The following is a 24368-nucleotide window of genomic DNA, read 5'->3' on the forward strand; positions in this document are numbered from 1 at the left end:
AATATAATACTTTATTGTGGAGTTTTAATAAAAATATATTGAATGAAAAATGAAATTTTGTGTTAGTTTTGTATTTTAATTATTATTTATTTAATATTTTCAATATTTTTGTTGTTGTTGTTGTTGTCGAAAGTTTCTAATTTATTTTCCAAATTATTAAATTATATTTTTAGATACTTTTACCGTTTATTACAATTTTTACTTTAACTGAGTGTTCATTGAGAGACAACGGTTACAGTTCTAGACTAACTGATCGTCCACAGAGATACAGGAGTCGAGCACCGGTATCATACAGTAGAAGTTCTGGTTATGGAAATAATGGGTATATAATTGTTTTATTGTTGACATAATTTTATTATTTCTTTTTCTATTATATCTAAAAATAATAAACAGTTATATGGGAATACCATTAAAGAGATTAACCTACAAAAGCCCGGTCCGAACATACAGACCCCGCGTCCGTGTGTATCGATCCCCGAAACCTACCTATCAGTCTAATAATAATTATAATAATAATAACTACGGTTCACCGCAAGTTAACTATGGTAATAGTAGAGCACCATTACCACCAATGCCACAACTATTTGGCTCATACTCCCGGTCCTCATCATATAACGGTCCCCAAACCAGTTACGGCAAATCCTCATATTCTCGTCGTCCGCCAGTGTCGATGAAGTCATCCTATTCAAGCACATCGTACGATGGTTTAGATAATAGTGACAACTATTACGATAATATGGATCAGGAGTATAACAGAGCAGAGCTAATGGCTCCTCCAGTCGATAGTGGATACGAGTATATCAACGACAAGAGATATCAATCGGGACTCGCAAACGGTGAGTACGAAGAGTATGCCGACGGAGAAGTCATCGGTTACGATGTGATCGATGCCATTGAAGTGGTCCGCAAACCAGTTAACAAATATGCGGACAATAGTTATTAAAAAAAAATTATTCAATATTTTTTACAATATATTTAACAATAAGCTAAATTCAATACATATAAAATATTTTTTAATAGTAATACTATAAAACTAAATCTAAGTTAATTAATTAATTATATTTTTTTTGTATAACATATACAATACATACTATTTCATTGATACACACATACTGTACATATCAATAAAAATTTAATTAATTAATTTTTTATTTAGTAATTTATATTGTTCTAAAAATTATCTAGATATTGTAAAAAAATATTGGTTAGTCTATTCAAATTTATTAATTATGTATAAACGCACAAATAATTTTTTTTAAAAACTAGTATATATTTATAATTATGTAAATTTATCTTTTTTAAAAAATAAAGTTTTATCATCAGTAATTTTAATTTACTTTATAATTTTTAGATAATTAAATAGTAACAGTAAAATGTAAAAATACATAAAAATTATTTTTTTTAATTTAAATATTTTATTTGTACCATGTACAGTAATATTATTTAGTTGTTACATAAATAATGTCTATTAATTTATATAAATTTAGTGTACATTTGGAAAATACATTTTGAACGCATCATTAATACAAAACTTTACGTTATTTTACATAACAAATATGCCCTAAATTTTTATAATAGTTTAATACATAAAAACTTTACACAAACATAGAAAAAACATAACAGTATTTACTATTAATAAAAATCACTGTATTTTTTGAACTATTTATAAATTAGAGAAAAAAATTAAATGTTTTCCAAATGTATATAAATTTATCACAAAAATACTGTGAAATAAATTTAGAAAATACGACTCATTTGGTCCTATTTGTTACTATTGACTATTTGATTGAATCTGTTTAATGAATTGAATGTTTAATTTTGACTGTTATGTAAAAAAGTCGGAATTTTTTGTTGTTTTCATTATTATAGCAAAGAGTTATTTATATTTATATTTACATTGTTTTTGTGTTATTGTTTTGGACATCAATTTCCAAGAGTGACACCACTTCTGTGTGTCTGTAATAGTGATCCCCGAAAAAAAACATCGGTATAAGTGGTCATATGTTTCATAACAAGTCAGGCCAACCACCGAAAGGCGGTGGCGGACGACGCGACCGAAGCAGAAGTCCAATGTCTGGCCGCGGCGGTGGAGGCCGGCCTACGGGTGGACCAACCGGTACAAGACATGGTGCTCGGGTGCCAAACATGAACAACCGATACGACGATCGCAACCAATTTGGTCCGCCATCACTACAACAGCTACCGCCACCTCAGATGCCGGACGAACCGATTGTTGGCAATGAGGCCGAGATTATAGTCGTTGAAAGAGATCAATGGTTTGTATTTTTATGAGAGAAACGGAAAAACATATTCAGTACAGACTTATTAATCAATTGATCTCTTTTTTTTTGGTCAGGAGTTACGCCGATATGATTGAAAAACGGGTAAAAAGCGAAACCGGTATCCAATACTGCGATATGTTGTTCCTTCACACACCTGACAGTCTCAATATGACACTCAACGACCTCTTTGACAGGTCTGTCCCATTTCGGGACAAAGTTTTATCTAATATTATATAATATTCATTAGTAATAATAAAATTTGTGTCCTTTACTACTCCCGATAGACAAACACTGTACGCTATAGTGGTAGCACCGCTTAACGAAAAGCACCGGTCGATTACCATACATGTACTACACAATCAAACCGGTAGGTGTGATCAGTTACCCGAGTAGTCTATTTGGTTCGTATGTTTGCAAAACTAATTGGATTTCATGTGTAGAGCACCGAAATATGCCGCTTGAAGACGCTCTTCAACTGTTAACCAAAGATTTTATGGCATTTACTGGTCGTTCGGGTCCGATTGGCGGTCCTCCACCATCACTTCCATTGCCACAACTACCACCATCAGTAGCCGCTACACCGCTGAAGACAACAGTTTCACAATCGTACGGCAATTCGTTACCCGAAGACGTGGCCTACTTGTTAAGGACAATACTGTCAGAAAATGGACCACAATTTCTATCATTAGCTCAAATTGATATCCTTATTGAGTATTTTGAAAGACATAAGTCTCGGCTAACGTGTGGTCGTCCAGTGGCCAAAAGTAATAGTGCCACCGGTGAAGGCAAGGAACATGATATAGAGAAACAAAAGGCCACACTGTTGGAGAACCCGCACGTTCAGGCGGCATTATCATCTCTCATACAAATCGGTGCCCTGACCTCTGGTACCGCAACCGCTTTGACCGCTACAACCACCAACACAATGATAGGTGTTGGCTATACAAATCAACCGCAAAACAACGGTTTTACAGTTGCGGCGCCGGTCACAGGTGTTAATCAACAGCCGCGCAGACATCCATTGTTTGGCACTGAAATACGACAAACGGTTCCCAAACAAGAACCACTACCACCACCACCACAAATGATACAACCAGTGCCGGCACCTGTACCACCTGTTGGAGGTACCGCTGCCGGACTGATTCGATATCCACCACCACAATCATACAGTCAATACTATCAGCAATACTATTGATAATAATTGACGTGTTATTGTTTCTCCCCATTTAATTTCATTATTTAATTGATTATTTTTACATCAAATTTATTTTTTTCGACACTATGTGAAACAAAATAAAAAAAACTAGTTTTTAGCGACACTTTTTAATTAAATGGCATTTTTTGTTGGTTTAATTTCTCTTATCTTTTCAAAAAAATGTAAAACATATGAACTTATCGTAATTTAATTAAAAAAAAAGTTTTTTTTAAAGTATTATTTATATATTTAATATTTACATATATATAAAATATTTATTAATATTATACAGTACATATAATAATAATAAGTTTATACAATTTAAAAAATAAATAAATTAAATACTAATATGACAAAAATGCTTTTAAGCTCATGTATAATTAGGATACTCGCTTATTGTATAAACTATTGAGATACTAAACAAAACAATTTTGATAATATTGAATCAATTTATCTAAAAGAAATTATATAATTTATAAAAATTGACATGTTTACTTTTAGTTTATTAAAAAATAATAAATTTTATATAATTAGATTTATAGTTTTGTTGATGATTAGGATATAAATACGAAATGAATGTTTATTATAAAAAATATGAATTAAATTTATTAATAATTATTCAAATAATATAAACAATTTTAAACATATTTTGATATATATTTTATATTGAGTTCGAGAAACTTCATACGGGATCTTCACTAATAAATTTCCTCTAATTTTTTCCAGAAAAAATATTATTTTATTTACCCTCACTTAACCCATTAGAGTATAAAATAGATTTTGTAAAAAAACTAAAAAATACCATAACTCAGATATTTAACATAAAATTTTGTTGAAATATTAAAAAATTAATTTGAATTTAATAAATTTAGTAATTTTATTAGACTATAGCATCTAATATTTAATTTGATATAATATTTGTTTTTGTAACCTTATGTAGTAAAAAAATATATATAGAATTTATTATAAATTGTTTATATTAATTGAATTGTTTGTAAATTTAATTCATTTTTTATAATAAACATTTTTATTCTGTGTATACTATGTCTCTCTATCCCTCAAAATGATTTAAAGGTATAAAGTATACAACTATTATATTATATAACAATTAGTTATAACGTATAAATCGCTTAATAGATATGAATCATATGATATCCGACCGTTTAATAGTTGTGTTACGTGTGCGACAAGAGATGTCAATTGTAATGAAATTTTTAAAAATATTTTGTATAATTATTTTATAATTAGTAATATTATTATATAATAACTAAATTAATATTATCAATAATGTTGAACATACATATACTGTAATCATTTAGTAATATTTTACATCAAATCTAAATAATACAAAAGTATTAAACTATTTACTATAGTATTGATAACTTACTGTACTATTTATGATTTTAGTAGTATTAGTAGTAGTAGTGACTTAAAAGTGACCTTAAATTGTCTGAATGTTTATCTGATTAGATTTTTTTATCATTTTAAACAAACGAAAAAAAGCAAATACTATATATCATATCATAACATGTTTTTAATTTCTTTGAAATCATTTTTATGTAATTATTTCACATTTTTGTTTTGTTGTATTAGTTTATTATGATCATCAAAATTGCATTTATTAATTATATTTATGATTTTATATAAATAATCATATAAATATTTCTTATCAATTGAATACACATTAAAAAATATTGTCTATTTTTTAAATGAAATCACTATAATTTGATTATATAAAACAAACAATTTTTAATGTGTTTGGTTATCAAATAACAAAAATTGTTTTTTGATTTAATATAAAAAAATTATATAAATCAATAATTAGGATAAATTTTTATTATTGATTATGTATTAAACAGTGGATTCATTTTACATTAGCAAAATAATCACATGAAAACTACATAAAAAATATGATCATTACTTTTTTTTTAAAACTGGTATTTTCACAAATACATGTGACTTAAACTTATTTTGAAAGATAAGATATGATAAATATGTGATATGAATATTATTATACCGGTTCCTCTACTAAAAAGGCCAGTCTATCTCTTGAGCTAACAGTTCAATATAATACCATATGTGTAATATATGTTTATAACTAGAAAATCTATTTTAATTAATTAATATTTATAATTACAGTACACTTTACTCGTTGATTGAGTTAAAATTACAAAAATTATTAATAATAATAATTTTAACAGCTTTTCAAATGGATGGCAAAAAAATTTTGGGCTCAAATATTGCCAAAGAGTTTATGTAAGTTATTAGTAATTTCTAAATAAAATATATAAATTATAAAATATTTTTAATTATTGACTTGTAATACAATCGCATATTTCAATATAACTTTCCGTTATATACTTTCTAATAAATAAGGCTTAAAAATATATAGTAAATTATATTTATTGATTAAAAATATATTGTAATATATTTTTATTTAATATTAATAATATTTTAGTTAATTAAATTTGTATAAATTTTTAATATATTGAAATTAAAAATATGTTTTAATTTTTTTATTTTACTAGAAAAGAATTACAAAAAACAATATATGAAAACAAAATCGACGTAAAATTGGTGACATTTTTGGCCAATGATGATCCGGCGGCTGAAAAATATGCCGAAGTGACAGCCAAAGCCTGTGCCGAAACTGGTGTCAAATATGAGTTGAGGAAAATCAATCGGGAGATACTCGAGGACGCTATCATTGAGGCGAACAACGACCCGATGATTCACGGCATACTTGTCTACTATCCGGTATTCGGCGGCGGTCACGACCAGTACATCCAAAACTGTGTCAATCCGGCCAAAGATGTCGAAGGTCTGTGCCATACCTATCGGTTCAATATGTATAACAATCGCCGCTTTTTGAATGGTGTTGAGTCACTCAAGTCTATCATCCCGTGCACACCGTTAGCCGTGGTTAAGGTTTGGCTAATAAGATCTCATTTAATTAGAGAAAATTATTTAATTACTATATATGTATGTCTTTATAGATTCTTGAATATTGTAATGTGTATGATATGAACAAGTCTTATGGCAATCATTTGAGTGATAAGATTATCACAATAATCAATAGAAGTGAAGTAGTGGGTCGACCACTGGCCGCCCTGTGCGCCAATGACGGCGCCAAAGTGTACTCCATAGACATCGGCGATATACTAGAGTTTGATAGAGGCCACAACTTGCAACTCCCGAAATATCGGGTACACGATAGCGACAAACGCTTAGAAGACATTCTGCCGATCAGCGATGTTGTAGTCACTGGTGTACCGAATCTCAAATATAAAGTGTCCACCGATTTACTCAAACCGGGCGTTATTGCCATCAATTTTTCCAGTTGTATGAACTTCGAGGACAATGTCGTGTCGCGGGCGTCCATATTTGTGCCGGCAATCGGTAAAGTGACCACAACTATGTTGCAGAGAAATCTATTGAGACTGAAGAAGCATCAAATGAATTGGAGTATTAAATATCAAAATCTAACCGATCAGTGATCGTAAAAAATTTGTTTATTGATTGATTCATATCTAGTATTTTTATGCCATAATTTAATATATTGAGAAAAATAATGTTATTTTTATTTTATTACCGTATATACGGTATTGTTATATAATTTTTGTTTTAGTGAAATTATTTTTATTACCAGTTATATCAAAAATGGTATTATAATAACTGTAAATAATAAAACATCAATACAGTGGAAATTAAGATGAAATAAAGTTTAAAATATTATTAATATACAGTAATATACATATTATACTGTAGTATACATTCATTAAAAAAATATATTGTATATAATAATCTTATTTATAATCATATTTATTATAGTAATCGCTGACATTGAGGACAAATCAATTGTTGTCCATCACATCGCAAATACTCGTCAATACATTGAATGTGAAACCAATGACCGCAACAAGTCTTAAGGCTATCATTTGGATCATAAGTCACTCGATGGCTACAAATTGTACAATCGGTACCATTCCGTTCATACCATATATCGAGCAGCGATTCGATCCAATCGTCGGGCATTAAATTAGATGCCAATCGACTATCAATACTATCGTTAACTTTGGCCACAATTTCCGCTACATTTAAAACAGAGAAATCGTAACATTTTTCAGTTCGTTTCATAGCATCGCCGATGATTTCAATTGATAACTTCGGATATCTGTTCTTCAAACATGCCATCACTTGACGGCCTTTTTCACTCAGACTTACCTATAAATGCAAGAAAACATTTACCGTAAGTTTATTAAATAATTAGTAAATTTTAATGACAAAAATACATAGAGTTTACGCTCGCATTCAGTCTTTGGTAACACTTTGATCTCAGTCAATGTCTTCGCAATCAATTCATTGAGTTTACCATCAATTATATATTCGCTGTTTTCATTGACATTCATTTTGTCGTCTATTGGATCAATTTCACAGTTCAACGACAACTTCATTTGTTCAGTATTATCACCGTTTGTGGTGACAATTGTCAGTAATGACCTGATGGCTGGTGTCTTCGTATTAGTCACTTCTTGTCTTTCATCAATATTATTGTTGTCATCATCAGTCTTAGTCATCGATGGTTTAGTATCTATCATATAATCAATAGGTTTATTATTGTCAATCAGTCTAATGTCTGGACTAATATTCTTGACGGGACTAATATCATTAACCGGATGACTATTGACTGGATTATCAGTAATATTGATCACTGTTTTGGTATTCATATTATCATTTGATTCGCATTCAAGAGTATCCTCAACAACATTAACCACAATATCTTGTGTCTGAATAGCTATTTTTGGAACAAATTCATCGATAATCGATTGATAAAACTTCAAGACATTAGGTAAGTCGGGAACTGCCGTACGATCAAACAGTACATCCAAATCGTTGTCAATATCGGTAAAGTCGACGACACCATCGGTGGTCTCATTGACGCGTCGTTTGAGAATCGCTGTCTGTTGTCTTATGTATTTCTTCTGTCGTTTAAACCAATCGGTGGCAATAGTCAACTGTTCGACGAGTGGTCGCAATCTATAGGCCATGTCTTCGTGATTCAAGTATCGGTTGCATTCGTTTTGCATACACTGGCCGTAAGTGTGTAACAAATTTTTGTATAATTCGCACCATTTGTTGGCCAATTTGGTTCGGTTGTCGATGTCCTGCAACTTTAACTGGCGAACACGTGTGGCCATAGTTTCTATCGAATCTTTGAGCTTACGATGAGTGGCCAGCATTCTGGCCAACAGCTCATCCTCTGGCAGTTGACAGTCATTATTGCCGCCGTCAATGTCGCCGATCGGTGTAATGGTGTCCATAGAATCAGCCAAATGTTGTGTAGACGACAAGTGGTTGCTATCATTCATATCGGTGTCTATAAGTGTTTGTCGGTCTTCGGTGTTTACCGTCGGCTACAACAACAACAACACAACAACAATAGTGGACAACAAAAAAACAATTCAATAGTCAATAGACTTTCGTATCGAATGTTTTAATAATAATTGAAATAAATTTCTATTAATATTCTATTCATTCAATACATTCAATACATTCAATACATTCAAACATAACGTATTATTGCAGTCAATATACTCTAATAAACTAATTCTAAAATAGATTACAGAGTATAACCATATTATATAATGCATTGTTTTATTGGCGATAACGTTGTGTTTGTATGGATCGCGTGTTTGGCCAACAATTAAATTACTTTACTATTAGTATAAGTATTGATTAAAAATGTTATTTAAGTTATTCATTAATATTAATATTTATTGCTTTCAAATTGTTAACAAATTTTTCCATTAAATATTAATAGTGTTATAAAAAAGTTATTATTTCTTTTATTCAAATTTATTACAAAAAAATTATTTAATATTTTAATATTATTTTTTTAATTCTCTCATTTGGTTTAATTATTTTAGATTAAAAAAAATGTTAGATAAGATATTACAATAAAATACAATACAATTAATTAAAATATTTTTATAGAGAAAAGACAAATTAATTAATATAAAAAATATGAAATAATTATTTTGATTATACTAAGTATTAAAATTAATTAATGTATTGAATATACTGTATTAATATATTACTATACTATAAAATTAAACAAATATTATCTTTTAATCTTAATTTGATGTTATTATTTAAGAAATATTATTTGAATAATTGATTAAATTAAAACATTTTATTCATCTATTCTAATACAGAGAATATTGAATAACTAGAAATAATTTAATTTCCTGTTTATGTATAAAAATGTTAATAAATGAAAATGAATTAAATTGTGATCAGAAAATTGTTTATTAAATTAGATATACTTTCAATATATTATTCATTAAAGTTTTTTGTCTTATTTTCTTTATCATATAATTTATATAAGTATTATTTTTTTAATAATTTATTCATTTAAAAAACCATTAATAAACTTATTATTAGTTGTCTGTTAGATTAGAATTTATAATTGAAATATTTATAGTATGCAAACCATTAAGTATTTTTTAAAAATAAATAAAAATATAAATTTTTTATCATTTTGATACTTTTTAATATATTTAAAAAAAATTAATTGACATAATTATTATAGTATTATATTATTATATAAATTAAATCAGTCAATAATATAATATTTTCTAATTGTTGTTAAACGTAATGAATTGTTATATTAAAATAGTAATACATAATTACATAATATACTATCAGTATATAAGTTGACAACATTTTATTAATAGTACAGTATGTTTATAGAGTTTATACGGATGTATTAATTTTGAATTTAATTGATAGTGAAATATCTTATTAAAAGTGATTTTGACAATTGGATAACCAATGATAATGTTTATTATTATTCAGTTTATTGTAATAATTAGTAAAATTGTTTGTCAAGGATGATCATCACTATAGACATGATAGTCATGACTATTATAGTTTTTTTTTTAAATTAATCATTTTTATCATTTCATTATTTTGAACAAACAATTTTAGGACATTTTTTGATCATTTATTATTATTATTACATATATTATCTAAAAAAATTTTAATCAAAAATCTTATTGATATTTTATTTATTACATTACCAATTATGAAATTGTTAATTATTAGTATAGTTTTATTTAGTTTATCAGAAATATGTTTATCACTTCAATTGTATGCCAACGAAAATATTGATGTTACCACTGGTAAGTTATCTAAATTTCAATTATCTAAATTTTTAAAAATTTATTACAATAGTCTATTATAATTATTAAAAATATTTCATTAAACAAATACAGTACTTAATTATGCAAATATTTTTTTAAAGATGATATTAAGCGATTGAGAAGACAGTTGTTTATTACCCAGGCCTACGACAAGTTTGCCCGACCCATACCTAAAAACGATTCATATAAAGTTTCTGTTGATTATAATTTAATACATATTACTAATTTTGTTAGTATAAGTTTTTTTTTAAAAAAAATAATTAGTTTTATTATTTAAAAAACCCAATTTTCTTAATTTAAAAAAATTGTTTGATATTTTAGGATTTAAGAGCACAGACATTAACTACTGAGGGATGGCTATTCATGCAATGGTAACATTAAAAAATTGATTTTCATTGATAAAAATATCATATTATTAATATTTAATTTGTTATAATAAAGGCATGATGAAGGATTGGTATGGCAGGGACAACAGGAGTTCAAGAAAATACATAACATACGAGTGCCGGCCGATCAGTTATATACACCCGATATGATGGCCTATAATTCAATTGAATTTAACAAACAAAAAATGACATTCACTAACGCTATAGTATATAACAACGGTATGGTTATATGGGTGCCACCGATCACATTGAAAGCCCTGTGCAATGTAAACATCAAATACTGGCCATATGATGAACATAACTGTTTCCTTAAGTTTGGCTCCTGGACTTTTGATGGCCACGTTATGGATGTCACGCCAATGAGTATGTCTTATAAAATAAAAATATTGTCATAAAATATGAATATAATATATATATATAACTGTTTGACAGATAAGACAAATCCCGGTCTATTGAAGGATATTTGGAAAAACACAGAGTTTCACATCACTTACATTAACGTCACCCGCGATGTCAAGTATTATGACTGTTGTCGTGAACCGTATCCATCGGTGACTTTCTTTTTCAAACTCCAGCGCCGACCGACACTCTATCACTATATCATTTCAATGCCGGCTATTGTGGCCATCATATCAAGTTTGGCCACATTTTGGCTACCAATTCGATCAAATAATCGTTTCATTCTCAACTCAGTTAGTTTAATCATACTATCGTTACTATTGATATTTTTGGGCATACAGTTTGGTATGTCATCATTTGGAGTTCCCATTGCAGGTATTTTTTCAATTATGGTTTCAAATTCATTTTAATTCACATGTATTTAATTTTATTGTTATAATTATTAGTTCGTTTCATAAGTTTGACAACACTTTTTGTCGGTTTATTACAAGTCTGGATAACCATCGCATTCAATACATCACAACTAAAAGGACAGATACCTGTGTGGGCCATGAAATTCACAAAACCGTTGATACAATTGTACCGAAATACCGAACACGAGAGCATCCAATTGACACAATCGGAACAAACAGCAGACGTGACCAACAAAAAGTCGGTCGCAAAACATCCCAACGCTGAGGACCTGACTTTCATTGTCGACAAATTACTTTTTATTGTCTTTACATTTATGATTATCATTAACTCATTGGTCTAATAAAACCAATAAATTATTTGAAAATAATTGGAAATATTTTACAAATTAATTTAGTAAAAAAAAATATTGTATTCATATAACTTGTATTCACTTAAAAATCATAGCAATGTTATACTGTAGTACATATTAATACATTGTTTATCATTATTATTATTATTCAATATACAATAAATGTAAGTTTTATATCATAATAGATAATTATTAAGTATTTTTTATTATTTAGTATATGTGTGTGTAAATAGATAAAAGTACCTATAACATTTATCATACTATATATTTTATTATGATTTTTTTAATAAAAAAAATATCAAAAAATGTTGACGTAGAGATTAAACTGAATTTTTGTACTTGATCAATTAGAATAAATTTGATAAATATTACTATATATCAACTGTATATAAAACTTTTATAATAAAACTACAAAATATAAAGTTGTAAATATTTTGTAGTTTTAAACGGTATTCAAAATAAAATTAATCAATTATATAGAGTTCAGATTAATCTAAACATTTTATAGACTGTTTACTGTCATATATTTATTATTATATAATAATTTTTATCGAATTTTCAAGGATTTATAATTTATTTATAATTAATTGAAAAATTTCTCTTAAATTAACTAATATAAATTAAATTGTGTTTATTTAATAAAAATTTAGCTACTTATATAAAAAGGGTTGAAAAGCTGAAAATTTCATTTTGAAAATAATTTATTATTTAAACTTTGCTATTGAATAAAATATTGTTATAGTTTTTTTTTTAATTATAATATTAATTTTCAAAAAATTATCATGTATAAAATACGAGAGCTATTAGTTATTATAATATATTTTATTGTAGTTTATGCGGAAAATAATAAACTAAAATCTACTATAACAACAGGTTATTATTATTACTTTAATTATTTGAATTATCAGTTTTTTGCTGTTATATAATATATTACTTATAAAAACTTTAGATGATTTAAAGCAATTGCGTAAATATTTGTTTATCACCCAATCGTATGACAAGTTTGTCCGACCTATACCTAAATCGGGCGGAAACACGACTGTCAACATTGACTTCGGTTTAATTCATATAACAGAGTTTGTATGTTAACTAATGATATAATTTATTAGATTATTATTTATTTGAAAACTTGAGATATCATTAATTTTTAAAAAAATAATTGTTTTTTAAAAATTTAATGATCAGAATGTCAAATCACAAACACTTACTGTCGAGGGTTGGCCGAAAATAAACTGGTAGTTAATACTGTATATTAAAATAATTGTTTATAAAAATATAATTAAATATTATTTACAATATTGTCAGGACTGACGACGGTCTCCGATGGGATAATAAAGAGGAGTTTAAAAACATAGCTGTCCTACGTATGCCTTCCGATCAAATATATAAACCTGATTTAATGGCATACAATGGCATAGAGCATAGTACTACAAAAATGACTAATACTAATGCATTGGTATATCCCAATGGGATGGTATTGTGGGTAACGCCGATCACATTGAAAGCCCTGTGCAAAGTAGACCTCTCCCGATGGCCATACGATAGACATTTGTGTTTTATTCAATTTGGCTCATGGACCATGGATGGATTTACTATGGATCTAACTGCCAATAGTAAGTATACATTTTCAATATAACATCTAATTAGATAATTAATTGATTTTAAAAATAACCTAGATGATGGCAAAAGTTTTCTTAATAATTTCTATGAAAACACTGAATTTGACGTCAAATTTGTGAACGTGACCCGAGTGGTCAAGTATTACTCGTGTTGTACCGAACCGTATCCGTCGGTGACTTACTATTTTGAATTGCAACGACAGCCGACACTTTATCACTACACAATAACTGTACCGGCAATTATGGCCATTATAGCTAGTTTGGCCATATTTTTGTTACCCGTGCGCTCAGGACTACGATTTGTATTGAATTCAGTTAGCTTTATTGTATTGTCCAGTATTTTAGTCAATTTGGGTGCACAGTTTGGTGTTTCTACGCTAGGAGTTCCCGTTGCTGGTAATATATAACTATAAACAAAATAAAAATATATTTATTTATTTATGTGATAATTATAATACTTGAATAATTTTATCAAAATTTAGTTCATTTTATAAGTGTGTCGACACTGTTTGTCGGTTTATTACAACTATGGCTTACAATTGCATACAGTACTTCATTTTTTCCGATAAGATTCATAAAAGTGATGTTTCAAACCTATAGAAAGACCACTACCACTGAACACGAGGAACAACATCTAACAAAATCAACTAAACCTGAGATGGAGGACATCCTAAAAGAGTCAGATCAGACAAAAAGTCAAATATTTGTGTTAATTATAGATAAGTTTGTTTTTGTAGTCTATGTTTTTGCACTATTGTATAACTTAGTTGTTTAAAATTTAAAAATTTTTATAAGTTTTTGTTATAATAAGCAATTATCACAATATAAAACCCTTTCAACTTTATACAGTATATATATTTTTTATTGGCAATTTACTAATTTAACAAATATAATAAGCGTTGTGAAATATATATATATATAATCTTTTTATTTGAAAAACCTATTTAAAACAATTTGCTTTAATTACGATATTAAATACTGTAATATTATTTTGTATTTTATGCTTCTTAGTTATTGTTATAACATTCAATAATAATTTTTTATCAATATTATAACATCAATCTATAATAACTACTATTTTAATTTTTAAAAATATATATAAGTGTATATTTTTACTTTATGGGTGTATTTACGTATAGTATCAATTATTAATGGTAATAATTTTTAATCAAATTTAATGTCATTTAATAGTGACACACATAGGCACACAAACACACACACAAGTAATAAAAAATTTTAATGTCAAACAAAATAAATTGTTTTTTTTGTTAGTTATACTATAATACATAAAATATTAAAGATATTATATTTCATTTTTTTGTTGTTAATTTTTAACTGTATTATCTCAAAAACTATGATTTAACTTTTATTAGAAATTGTTATTATTTACTTTATATCAGTAATATATGAAATATATTATAATAAAAAATAATTTTTCTTTTAATTTCATGTAAAAAATTTATTTAATTAATAACTAATTAAATAATTGGTTTTTAATAAAACTGTTTTCGCAATGATATCCATTATAAAATTGTTGACTTTGTTTATTATAACAGTTTATTGTCAAAGTGATGATCAAAAACAAGAAGAAGGTATTAGAAAATATTAATAATAATAATGTCTAATGATTTTTGTTAAATACAAAACTTATTATTTAAATGTTATTAATTGATTTGATTTGATTTTGATTGTATAGCTGCTATTAAAAAGTTGAGAAACAATTTATTCAAAAATAGTAGTTACGATCCAATGATAGTACCGGTCAAAAATTGGAGTCACACTCTCAATGTACACCTCAGCTATAATCTTATCAAAATTTTTGATCTGGTATTACCATTAAAGAAAACAATATACTTAAATAAATAAACTAATTTATAATATTTTATTTTTAAAAAGTTTAATTATATAAATTTTTTTTTTGTTAAATAGGATGTTAATACAAATATACTAACAACTGAAGGCTGGTTATTGATGAGCTGGTAAGTGGATGGGGGGGGGGGGTTATTAAAACATATTGTTTTTTTTGTAGTCCATATTAGTATAAAATCATATGCAAAATGTTATGTTTAGGACTGACCAGCACTTACAGTGGAATCCCGATGATTACGACAAGATATCAATCATAAGGGTCGCACCCGACGAAGTTTTTAAGCCAGACTTTATGTTATTCAATTCAGTTGATGTAAACACTATGAAAGACAATACAATTAAGACAAATATGTTGCTGTACTCAACGGGAGAGATTATGTGGGTGCCGCCGGTTGTATTGAAATCATTGTGTGATGTCGACCTAACTAATTGGCCATACGATGAACAAACATGTTTTCTGACATTTGGTTCGTGGACTCACGATGGACTCGGTATCAATATTTCTGATGGTATAGTTTTTTTCAAAAAACATCTAAAATCTAACACATAATCTAATAAATATTAATAGATATTATTTACATTATTGTATATTTGTTTTACCAATGGATGGGTGTGTTTAGACTGTAATATATCATTAGAGGAATACTGGCCCAGTGGGGAATGGGATATTTTAGGCACCGAAGTTCGGCGTAAAGATCTTTATTTTACCTGTTGTCCCGAACCATACCCTGAGGTGTCTTTCTTTATAAAGATGCGCCGCAAGACAACCCTATATCACTATACGGTATTCCTGCCGGTGTCCACTGCCGTACTCCTTAATCTTCTAATGTTTTGGTTTGCAATTCACTCAAATAACCGATTTCTGCTATCGGGACTCAGTTTGTTATTAATGACAATTATTTTACTATATTTGGGCTCCCGGTTTGGCATAGGCACCGATACCATACCGTTTGCCAGTTAGTCTAAAAATAATACAATTGATAGTATTTGTGGTTAAATTATTTGTTTTGTTTAAAAGTTCGTTATATTAGTCGTACAATACTTGCAATTGGATTGACCCTTGTGTGGACAACAGTAGCTTATAATTTGCTAAACATGGACATCCAAGTGCCCGATGGTATCAAAAGAATTGTGGCGCCGGCCGAGTGGATAATCAAAAGATCTGGTGGTAATATGGACAGTGATACAGTTAATTTGACAATTGATGACCAAAATGTTGGTTATAATAACAGACAAATGAAAGATAAGTCACTAGAAATTGTTATTACTATTATTGATAGACTAGTTTTTGTCATATTTTTCATTGTAATCATATCTATGCATCTTTAGTATAAATATTAAAGTTATGTATCATAAATAATTAAAATAACCATATAATATACACACAAATAATAATTTGATCTATAAATCTATATAAGTATACTTTAATATATTAGAAATGTAATAATCATAAAAAAATAATTAATAAAATACAGTATAATTAGTGAATATACTGTACATCTAAATAAATATATAGTTTTAACAATTATAAAAATGTACTTATTTTTCTATTAATACAATATATAAATTATATATAGTATTACTAAATGTATGTATAGTAAATCATATTTTTATCTAAAAACAAATTTTTAATTAACTTAATAATTATTATTTAGTTTTACTAGATTTTGATGGATTATTATTACACTTAATGTTAAGCTTATTGTTGTTATTATTATTTGCAATCATATTATTATTTGCAATCATATTATTATTATTTGATTCATAAACCAATTTCTTTCTAATCTCAAGAGTTCTGATATCTTCATCGAGTCTTTGTCTATCAAAATCTAATATCATTTTTTCATCCATTCTTTGTTTGTTTATTTGTTCAAATTTCTGGTGTATTTGGCTTTCGATGGCTTTCAGCTCCTTTTCCTTGGCCTTCAATCGTGGCTCCAGTTTCTCCATTACTATACGACGAATAACTTCGTAACTGTTGTCAGTTTGTAGCGCTTTCATCATTGTTTCCAATCGGTGTCGTCGATAGCATTCATAATGACTTTCCTCAAGAGTCTGTCTAATGTCCTCCAAATTGACTTTTAATATCATATCTCTTAAGTGCATAAAATCGCAATGACTTTTATTTTCAACTAAATTCATTTATTTTGAAACATCATAAACATAAAGATTTTGAAGACTCGAGTTTTTAATTCATACCTTCTACAGTACCCCACGGGTATTGTCTGACCCGTATTTGTTTGTCGTCAATAGTAATAAAGTCATTGCTGGCCACCAAAGCAAACGGTAACAAATCATTGCATTTGTTATTAATATCGGCCACTTCGGGCTCAGTTATAGGAAATCTATAGATTTTAATGCCATTATTCTCAATGTCAGACATGATATTGCTTTTGAGTCGCTGTAGTTCCTCTTTATTAATCAGATCAGACTTTCCTATCACTGGTATAATATTGGTTAAAAGATCCAACGCCTTCAATGTCTGTATGTCGATGGCTTGCAATCCATGACCAATGGGTGATATCATATATAAACACAAATGTACTTTTGTGTCGTGTCTTTTAGTACGAACTTTAAGTTTGATTTCCTCTTCAAATGAGATGTTCAACTGTTGGACAATGTAGTCAACTATCGGTTTGCAGGGGTTATCTAAAAAAAGATTTTCAGTAATCGTTTTAATAAGTGCTAATTTATTGGACAGAAAAAAACAAACCACAGGTAATCTGATCGCCAAAACCTCGCGACTCAATGATACCAAGTTTTAAATGGACGTCCTTTTCGTTAAGATCATAGTAATGGATGATCACATCAACCGGCAACTGATGACTACGGGCTGACTCGTTGGCGAACGACGTGTTAAACAATGAGTCCATAAGTGTGGTCTTACCGACGCCTGTCTGTCCCAAAACCATTATATTAAAAGCTATGCTCTTGTTTTTAAGCACCCGTTTCACGTGTTGCTCGGGTAGACTAGCGATACCGACACTGGGATCACATTCAATAACTCTAACTAATGGCTGGTAATCGGATTCACAGGAAATAGTGGGTTTGACTTCATAGTTATCATTATCATTGAGTGATTCATTTTTATCTGTCATTATGTTTATAATAAGTTAAATAAAAATAATTTATTTGTGACTTTTATTTTGTTTAATGTAATTTTAGACAATACTATACAGTATTGTAGTTAAATGCAATAAATTTTTTTATTAATATATCATATTTAATATTCAAGTCTAGTGTTAAATTTATATTAAATGAAACAGTATAACATACAGTTATAATATAAGTTCAGAATTTTATTTTGAAACACAGATTATATGCTAAATAATTACAATAATAAAATAAATTTGTTAATTAATTTTTGTATAGAAAATTAAAAAACATTTAAATAATATTTATTATATAAGATAACCACAAAAAATATTTAGACTTAGAAAAATACATAAACATAATACACAAATAATAATTTTGCTGTCATTATACAAATACTTTTCATAACAAATTAATTAAATAATTATATTTTTTTATTTATTTATAATTTTAAAAAAAATATTTTGTTTACATACCTAACACCAATTGACAATAATTTCAATACATATAAAAATAATATCGGTATTTAAAAATAATTGTAAATAAAAAAATTATTTTTAAAATATAATCATAACTTAAATATGTATGTAATTAAAGTTAGCTTTAAATACTCAGTTCTCCGCTTTCAATACATTCATATAAATCATTGGTTAGTCTTTCATAAGTATTTGATTTGCGATTAAAATAATAGATTAAATCATCAGTTAATTGTGGTTTAAAACCGTTTTGTCTGAGTTTATATTTGATCAGTTTATAAGTTCCGGTTAGCTCTATGTTAGTGGACAGTCGTATAAACAATGGTATGGCGTATGGCGGCAATCGTTTAATCAATTGTTGAGCCAATTCTTGTAAGTCTATCTCATTTTCTTCGGCATTAATGACAGCCATACCAGCCCTACCTTCGCATTTGCCAACAGTAACTCCAAACACAGTACAGTCTTTCAGGTTAACATAGTTTTGTAAGACAGCCTCAACATCATTGGTCGACACATTTTCCCCTATAAATAAACATACATTTTTTAACCCAATTATTTTGACCAATTTGTTTACCTTTCCATCTGAATGTATCGCCAATTCTATCCTTATAATACATATAACCATATCTATCCATTTCTAAGAGATCACCCGATATAAAACCAGAGTCACCATTGGATCTGATATTATAAATCAGTTTTTTATTTGTCTCGTTTTTATTGGTATAGCCTTCGAAAACATAGATTGGACTGATTTTTTTATTAACACCAACCAGACAGCCGATATCTCCCGGTTTAATCATTTTGCACAGACCTTTCCTATTGCGCACCGGTTCATAGGTAATGGGATCTACTTTAATGATACAACCTGTGTATATTAATCTTAGAAAAATCCAGTAATAGTATGGTATAAAACCACAGGACCCTTCCTTGTCATTCAAATTGACTAATTTTTTGAAAAAATAGTGATAATAAAAATTATAGATTGATAGACATTATTACTATATATTGAATATATTACCCAAATATACGTTTCCTTCGGATGCACCATAAAACTCAAAGATATGTCTGATAGCAAACCGTGTCTTGAATTGGTTCCAATACTCTTTGCGTAGACCTATTCCACACATTGCACGTATACTGTGTTGAGTATCGTAAGGACTGGATGGTTGAGCCAAAAGGTAACGACACGTTTCGCCGATATACAGTCCGATAGTGCACTCGTGTTTAATACAATCTGCCCAGTATTTGCTGGCCGAAAATCGATCGGCAATTGTTATAGTTATACCATTTATAAGACATTGGGCAACAATTAGCAATCCGCCGAAAGCATGGTATAGTGGTAATGGCAGGTATATGTTATCAGAATTGCGTAAACGATATCCAATTTTCTGACCACTGGCGGCCAGTAGTATCCGTGCGTCGGTCTCTATGGCCGCTTTTGCCTTACCACCCGTAGTGCCCGATGTGAACACATAGAGTAGTATGTCTTTGAAGTTACGCTTATGAAACACTTCCAGACTGTTTTTACAATGATTTTTCAGGTACTGACAAAACGATTCGGACACAAATTTTGGTGGACCCGTATTGTTGTTACTGTCAATCACATTGTAATTGTGATCCTTAGACCAAACAAAGTACTTCATTGCCGGATAGACACTGTTTAGCTCATCATAGATATCAGTCAATGCTATTAATATGTGAATTATTGTAAGTTATTAGTACTTTTATTTAAGTTTAATATGTGATCTTAAATGTAGTTAATAAAATTTTATTTAGATTAAATAATGAATTATTTTTTTCCTCATATATTTTTTGTTTGTCAATGACATGTCTTATCATTCATCATGAAATGATCTATCATTTTAAATGAATTTATTTATATTTTAGTTTACATTAACTATTGCATAAATATTGTAATAGACATTAAATTATATTATACCTGAATAGTACTCCAAGTCATAAATAATTGCTTTACAATTGAATGCTTTCAAACAATCCATTAGACAATCCATACGATTGTTAGTATTAATGAATGCGGGAATAATACCGGCTTTGATCAAACCTAACCAAATGCCCACATATTCGGGCTTATTATTCATCATAATCGCCACCTCATCGCCCGCTTTAAGTCCGGCAACCGAAGCAAAATAGTTGGCAATTTGATAGGAAAACTGATCCAACCGTTTGTATGTCCACTTGTCATCCATATATCTGATGGCAATTTTGTCGCCATTTTTAGTGGCATTCTTCTTGAACACTGTAGTCACTGATTCGTTGCTAAACTTCCAGCGCCTCCACAGTAGGTTCCACTCAACCACACCAATACCAGACCTATACATATAATTATCATTTATTAATAAAAAAATATTATTAATTTTTTTCTGGTCATCAATTTGGTCTAAACTATATATATCGTGATTTAAGTTAATCACTTAAAAAATAATTTAATAATCTATTCATCTTATGATTATATGGCCATTGAACGCATATATAGTACAATATATTGTAAACATAGTAAACAATTTTGTGACGGATAAAATTTATGTTATCAAGCTAAACTTAATTTATTAAATTACTAGTTCTACAGGATAAACAACATTTTGATTTAATAAAATTTTCTAAATTTATATAGTTATTTAAAGTAATATTTTTGTGTTTAAATTGACATTTTCACTTTAAATGACATTAAAAAAATTTACTTTAAATAATTTTTATACAATATAGTATACTTAGTATATTATACTAGGATAAACTATAATTAAATGTCTCGTTTCATTAAAATAAATAATAGTTTTTAAAAATGCAGTTTATGTTTTCTAATAGCTATTTTACATGAAATCATAATCTTATATTTATTTATTAAATAATTATAGTTAAATATTTATAAAAATTGACATAATAAAAATAACTATTCTTACATTAAATAAAAATATTTTTTTTCTTAAATTAATTTATAAATATTTTAATTTGTTAGTAATATTTCACATATATTAATGACAATATTTTTAATTTGAATAAAATGTGATAAATTTAAATTAAATTAAATATTAAATTTTTAGACAAATATTAATATTTTGATTCAATATTAAAATATTATAATTTAGAAAATTATTTTTTTCAATTTTAAGATAGTTTTTATATTACTAATAATATTGTTATTAATATAAAATATTCAAATATCTAACTTTATCTGCTTATTAAAATAAATAATTATATAAAATTAAAATATGTATAATCGAATTTATAATTATAAGAAATAAGTATAATTAGTATATGAATAAACTAATAAATAAAAATAATATAATAGATATTAATATAAAATTTAATACTTACTTAAGATCCCGTTTAAAGCATTCCCACATATCATTCATCATTTTTTCTCAAATAAGATTTTTTTATATAAATTGTTGTCAAAATATCAAAAAAAGAAAAAAATTCCAAAACATTTATCTATATATACAAAACATTTATGAATTGAAAATGCGATTGAATTAAAAAAAACAGATTTTTTAGATCAATTTTAGAGATCAACAAAATGAATAAATTTTTTGTTTTTTATATACAGTATAATTATAGCAGAATATCAGAGAAAAAAATAAACATTTAAAAAGTTAATATAAATTTGATGTATAAATTTATAACTGGAGGCACAATAAAATAATCATCGTTTGTTAGCTAAGGTATACGTGAAAACAATTTTTTTTACCAGAACCCAAACACTGTACTACACATCCCTGTGCTCTCTGAACATACAGTTTTCTCTAAACTGCTTTCTCTTTTCTGAGTTCTATTAATATAAGAGAAGGTTAACAAGTTTAGTTTTCTTAGATTAATATACTGTATAAGCAATCACATCATACAATAGTCTATGTGATAGGGACTGGTATATAACCGGTATAACTTTATTTATAAGTATATACAGTATTGTCATATACTATATGAAATAAAATAAAAATTTATATTATGTGTGTATTAGTGATACAAATGATTTTTATTATTATAAAATATTAACTAACAGTCTAACAGTATGTTTTTAAAATATATATATATTTATTATTAGCACTCAATTAACATTAAATCAGTCAACAAATTAAAAAAAATTGTTTCAATACTATGGTGTGAATAATTATTATCATAACAAATATATACAGTATTTTTAAAAATTATTGTTTTGCGTTAAATTGAAAAACAAATGTTGCTAATAATAAATATGTATAAAAATTTTAACATAATTTATTAATATTTATCAATCTAGAGATTTACGTATATATATTTTTTCTCAAAGCATAATAATAATAAAATTTAATTGCTTTTTCAAATCATCTAGCTATATTTCACAATCAACAAAATGAATATTTGATTTTATTAATATATTTCTAAAAATAACAAAAAAGTGCTAAAATTTTATTTTTATAGTATTTATAAAAATATTACAAAAAAAATGTTATGTTAGATAAAAATAATTTTTGTTTTGTTAAACTTTATAAATATATTGATACAATGTTGATACATTGCTATCATCATAGATATATGTGTATAAGATATCACATCACAGATCACAGTGTATAATATCGTATTTATAACATCTAACGAATATAATATATATTTTTTATTGACATTGACATTAAGAAATAAATATTTTTTTAACTCATATTATTAAAAAAATTACTTATCTAAAATCATTAAATATTATTTAAAAAAAAAACAATACACAACACATACACACATAATATATAGACACATAAAAATTAATTGTATAAAAATTTTAATTTAAGTTAATGCTATACAATATTATATAATTAGAAAGTTATGTTCTAATTAATAGTATATTTTTAGTTAATAATAAATATTTAAATGCAATCAAATAAAATAATATAGAAAATGATAAACTATTAAAATAAAATATGAATAGCAGTTAATACATTTGATACTAAATGCCAACCTTTTAATTGACATTTTTGTTTAACACTTTCCCTGTTTGACAACCTTGATCATTTTTGTTTGTTTGTTAAAAATAAAATCTTAGTAATAGTTAATTTAAATTAATTGTTTTTCAATAACCAATGAATTTATAAAAATTA

At 27.1% G+C, this 24368-nt stretch overlaps 8 protein-coding genes across 8 annotated transcripts; 6 read left to right on the forward strand and 2 right to left on the reverse strand.

Moving 5' to 3' along the window:
- Window positions 1-1839: 1839 nt before the first annotated feature.
- LOC128957657 (nuclear receptor coactivator 5-like) lies at window positions 1840-3596 on the forward strand. The gene is made up of 4 exons (XM_054303461.1): window positions 1840-2276; window positions 2357-2476; window positions 2567-2649; window positions 2723-3596. The coding sequence occupies exons 1-4, from the start codon at window positions 2002-2004 to the stop codon at window positions 3475-3477; spliced, it is 1233 nt and encodes a 410-aa protein (XP_054159436.1). The 5' UTR covers window positions 1840-2001; the 3' UTR covers window positions 3478-3596.
- A 1921-nt stretch (window positions 3597-5517) lies between these two features.
- Window positions 5518-7176, forward strand: LOC128957595 (uncharacterized). Its single transcript, XM_054303388.1, has 3 exons — window positions 5518-5733; window positions 6006-6405; window positions 6474-7176. Exons 1-3 carry the CDS (start codon window positions 5687-5689, stop codon window positions 6972-6974), a joined length of 948 nt encoding a protein of 315 aa, XP_054159363.1. The 5' UTR covers window positions 5518-5686; the 3' UTR covers window positions 6975-7176.
- A 126-nt stretch (window positions 7177-7302) lies between these two features.
- On the reverse strand, window positions 7303-8997 carry LOC128958215 (uncharacterized). Its single transcript, XM_054304030.1, has 2 exons — window positions 7770-8997; window positions 7303-7701 (listed from the first exon to the last, which is right to left on the reverse strand). Exons 1-2 carry the CDS (start codon window positions 8844-8846, stop codon window positions 7303-7305), a joined length of 1476 nt encoding a protein of 491 aa, XP_054160005.1. The 5' UTR covers window positions 8847-8997.
- Window positions 8998-10564: 1567 nt separating this feature from the next.
- LOC128958216 (neuronal acetylcholine receptor subunit beta-3-like) lies at window positions 10565-11232 on the forward strand (the record flags this gene model as incomplete). Its single annotated transcript, XM_054304031.1, has 4 exons — window positions 10565-10661; window positions 10784-10911; window positions 11004-11053; window positions 11124-11232. Coding segments are annotated over exons 1-4 (384 nt in total), but the record flags the coding sequence as incomplete, so codon positions are not given.
- Window position 11233: 1 nt separating this feature from the next.
- LOC128957521 (acetylcholine receptor subunit alpha-type acr-16-like) lies at window positions 11234-12221 on the forward strand. Its single transcript, XM_054303293.1, has 3 exons — window positions 11234-11431; window positions 11501-11842; window positions 11914-12221. The coding sequence occupies exons 1-3, from the start codon at window positions 11254-11256 to the stop codon at window positions 12219-12221; spliced, it is 828 nt and encodes a 275-aa protein (XP_054159268.1). The 5' UTR covers window positions 11234-11253.
- Window positions 12222-12927: 706 nt separating this feature from the next.
- LOC128958677 (acetylcholine receptor subunit alpha-type acr-16-like) lies at window positions 12928-14712 on the forward strand. Its single transcript, XM_054304579.1, has 6 exons — window positions 12928-13103; window positions 13180-13310; window positions 13416-13465; window positions 13536-13843; window positions 13907-14245; window positions 14332-14712. The coding sequence occupies exons 1-6, from the start codon at window positions 13013-13015 to the stop codon at window positions 14622-14624; spliced, it is 1212 nt and encodes a 403-aa protein (XP_054160554.1). The 5' UTR covers window positions 12928-13012; the 3' UTR covers window positions 14625-14712.
- Window positions 14713-15362: 650 nt separating this feature from the next.
- LOC128958217 (neuronal acetylcholine receptor subunit alpha-7-like) lies at window positions 15363-17047 on the forward strand. The gene is made up of 6 exons (XM_054304032.1): window positions 15363-15441; window positions 15546-15676; window positions 15779-15828; window positions 15920-16227; window positions 16339-16674; window positions 16737-17047. The coding sequence occupies exons 1-6, from the start codon at window positions 15363-15365 to the stop codon at window positions 17045-17047; spliced, it is 1215 nt and encodes a 404-aa protein (XP_054160007.1).
- A 318-nt stretch (window positions 17048-17365) lies between these two features.
- Window positions 17366-22695, reverse strand: LOC128958218 (long-chain fatty acid transport protein 4-like). Its single transcript, XM_054304034.1, has 9 exons — window positions 22621-22695; window positions 21227-21618; window positions 20306-20974; window positions 19862-20230; window positions 19423-19809; window positions 18432-18809; window positions 17918-18367; window positions 17489-17850; window positions 17366-17416 (listed from the first exon to the last, which is right to left on the reverse strand). Exons 1-9 carry the CDS (start codon window positions 22659-22661, stop codon window positions 17366-17368), a joined length of 3099 nt encoding a protein of 1032 aa, XP_054160009.1. The 5' UTR covers window positions 22662-22695.
- Between the last annotated feature and the right edge of the window lie 1673 nt (window positions 22696-24368).

This window comes from Oppia nitens, unplaced genomic scaffold (assembly GCF_028296485.1).
Source record: "Oppia nitens isolate AA-2021 unplaced genomic scaffold, nextdenovo-longstitch-racon4-pilon3 scaffold3_pilon_pilon_pilon, whole genome shotgun sequence".
NCBI classification, from domain to species: domain Eukaryota; kingdom Metazoa; phylum Arthropoda; class Arachnida; order Sarcoptiformes; family Oppiidae; genus Oppia; species Oppia nitens.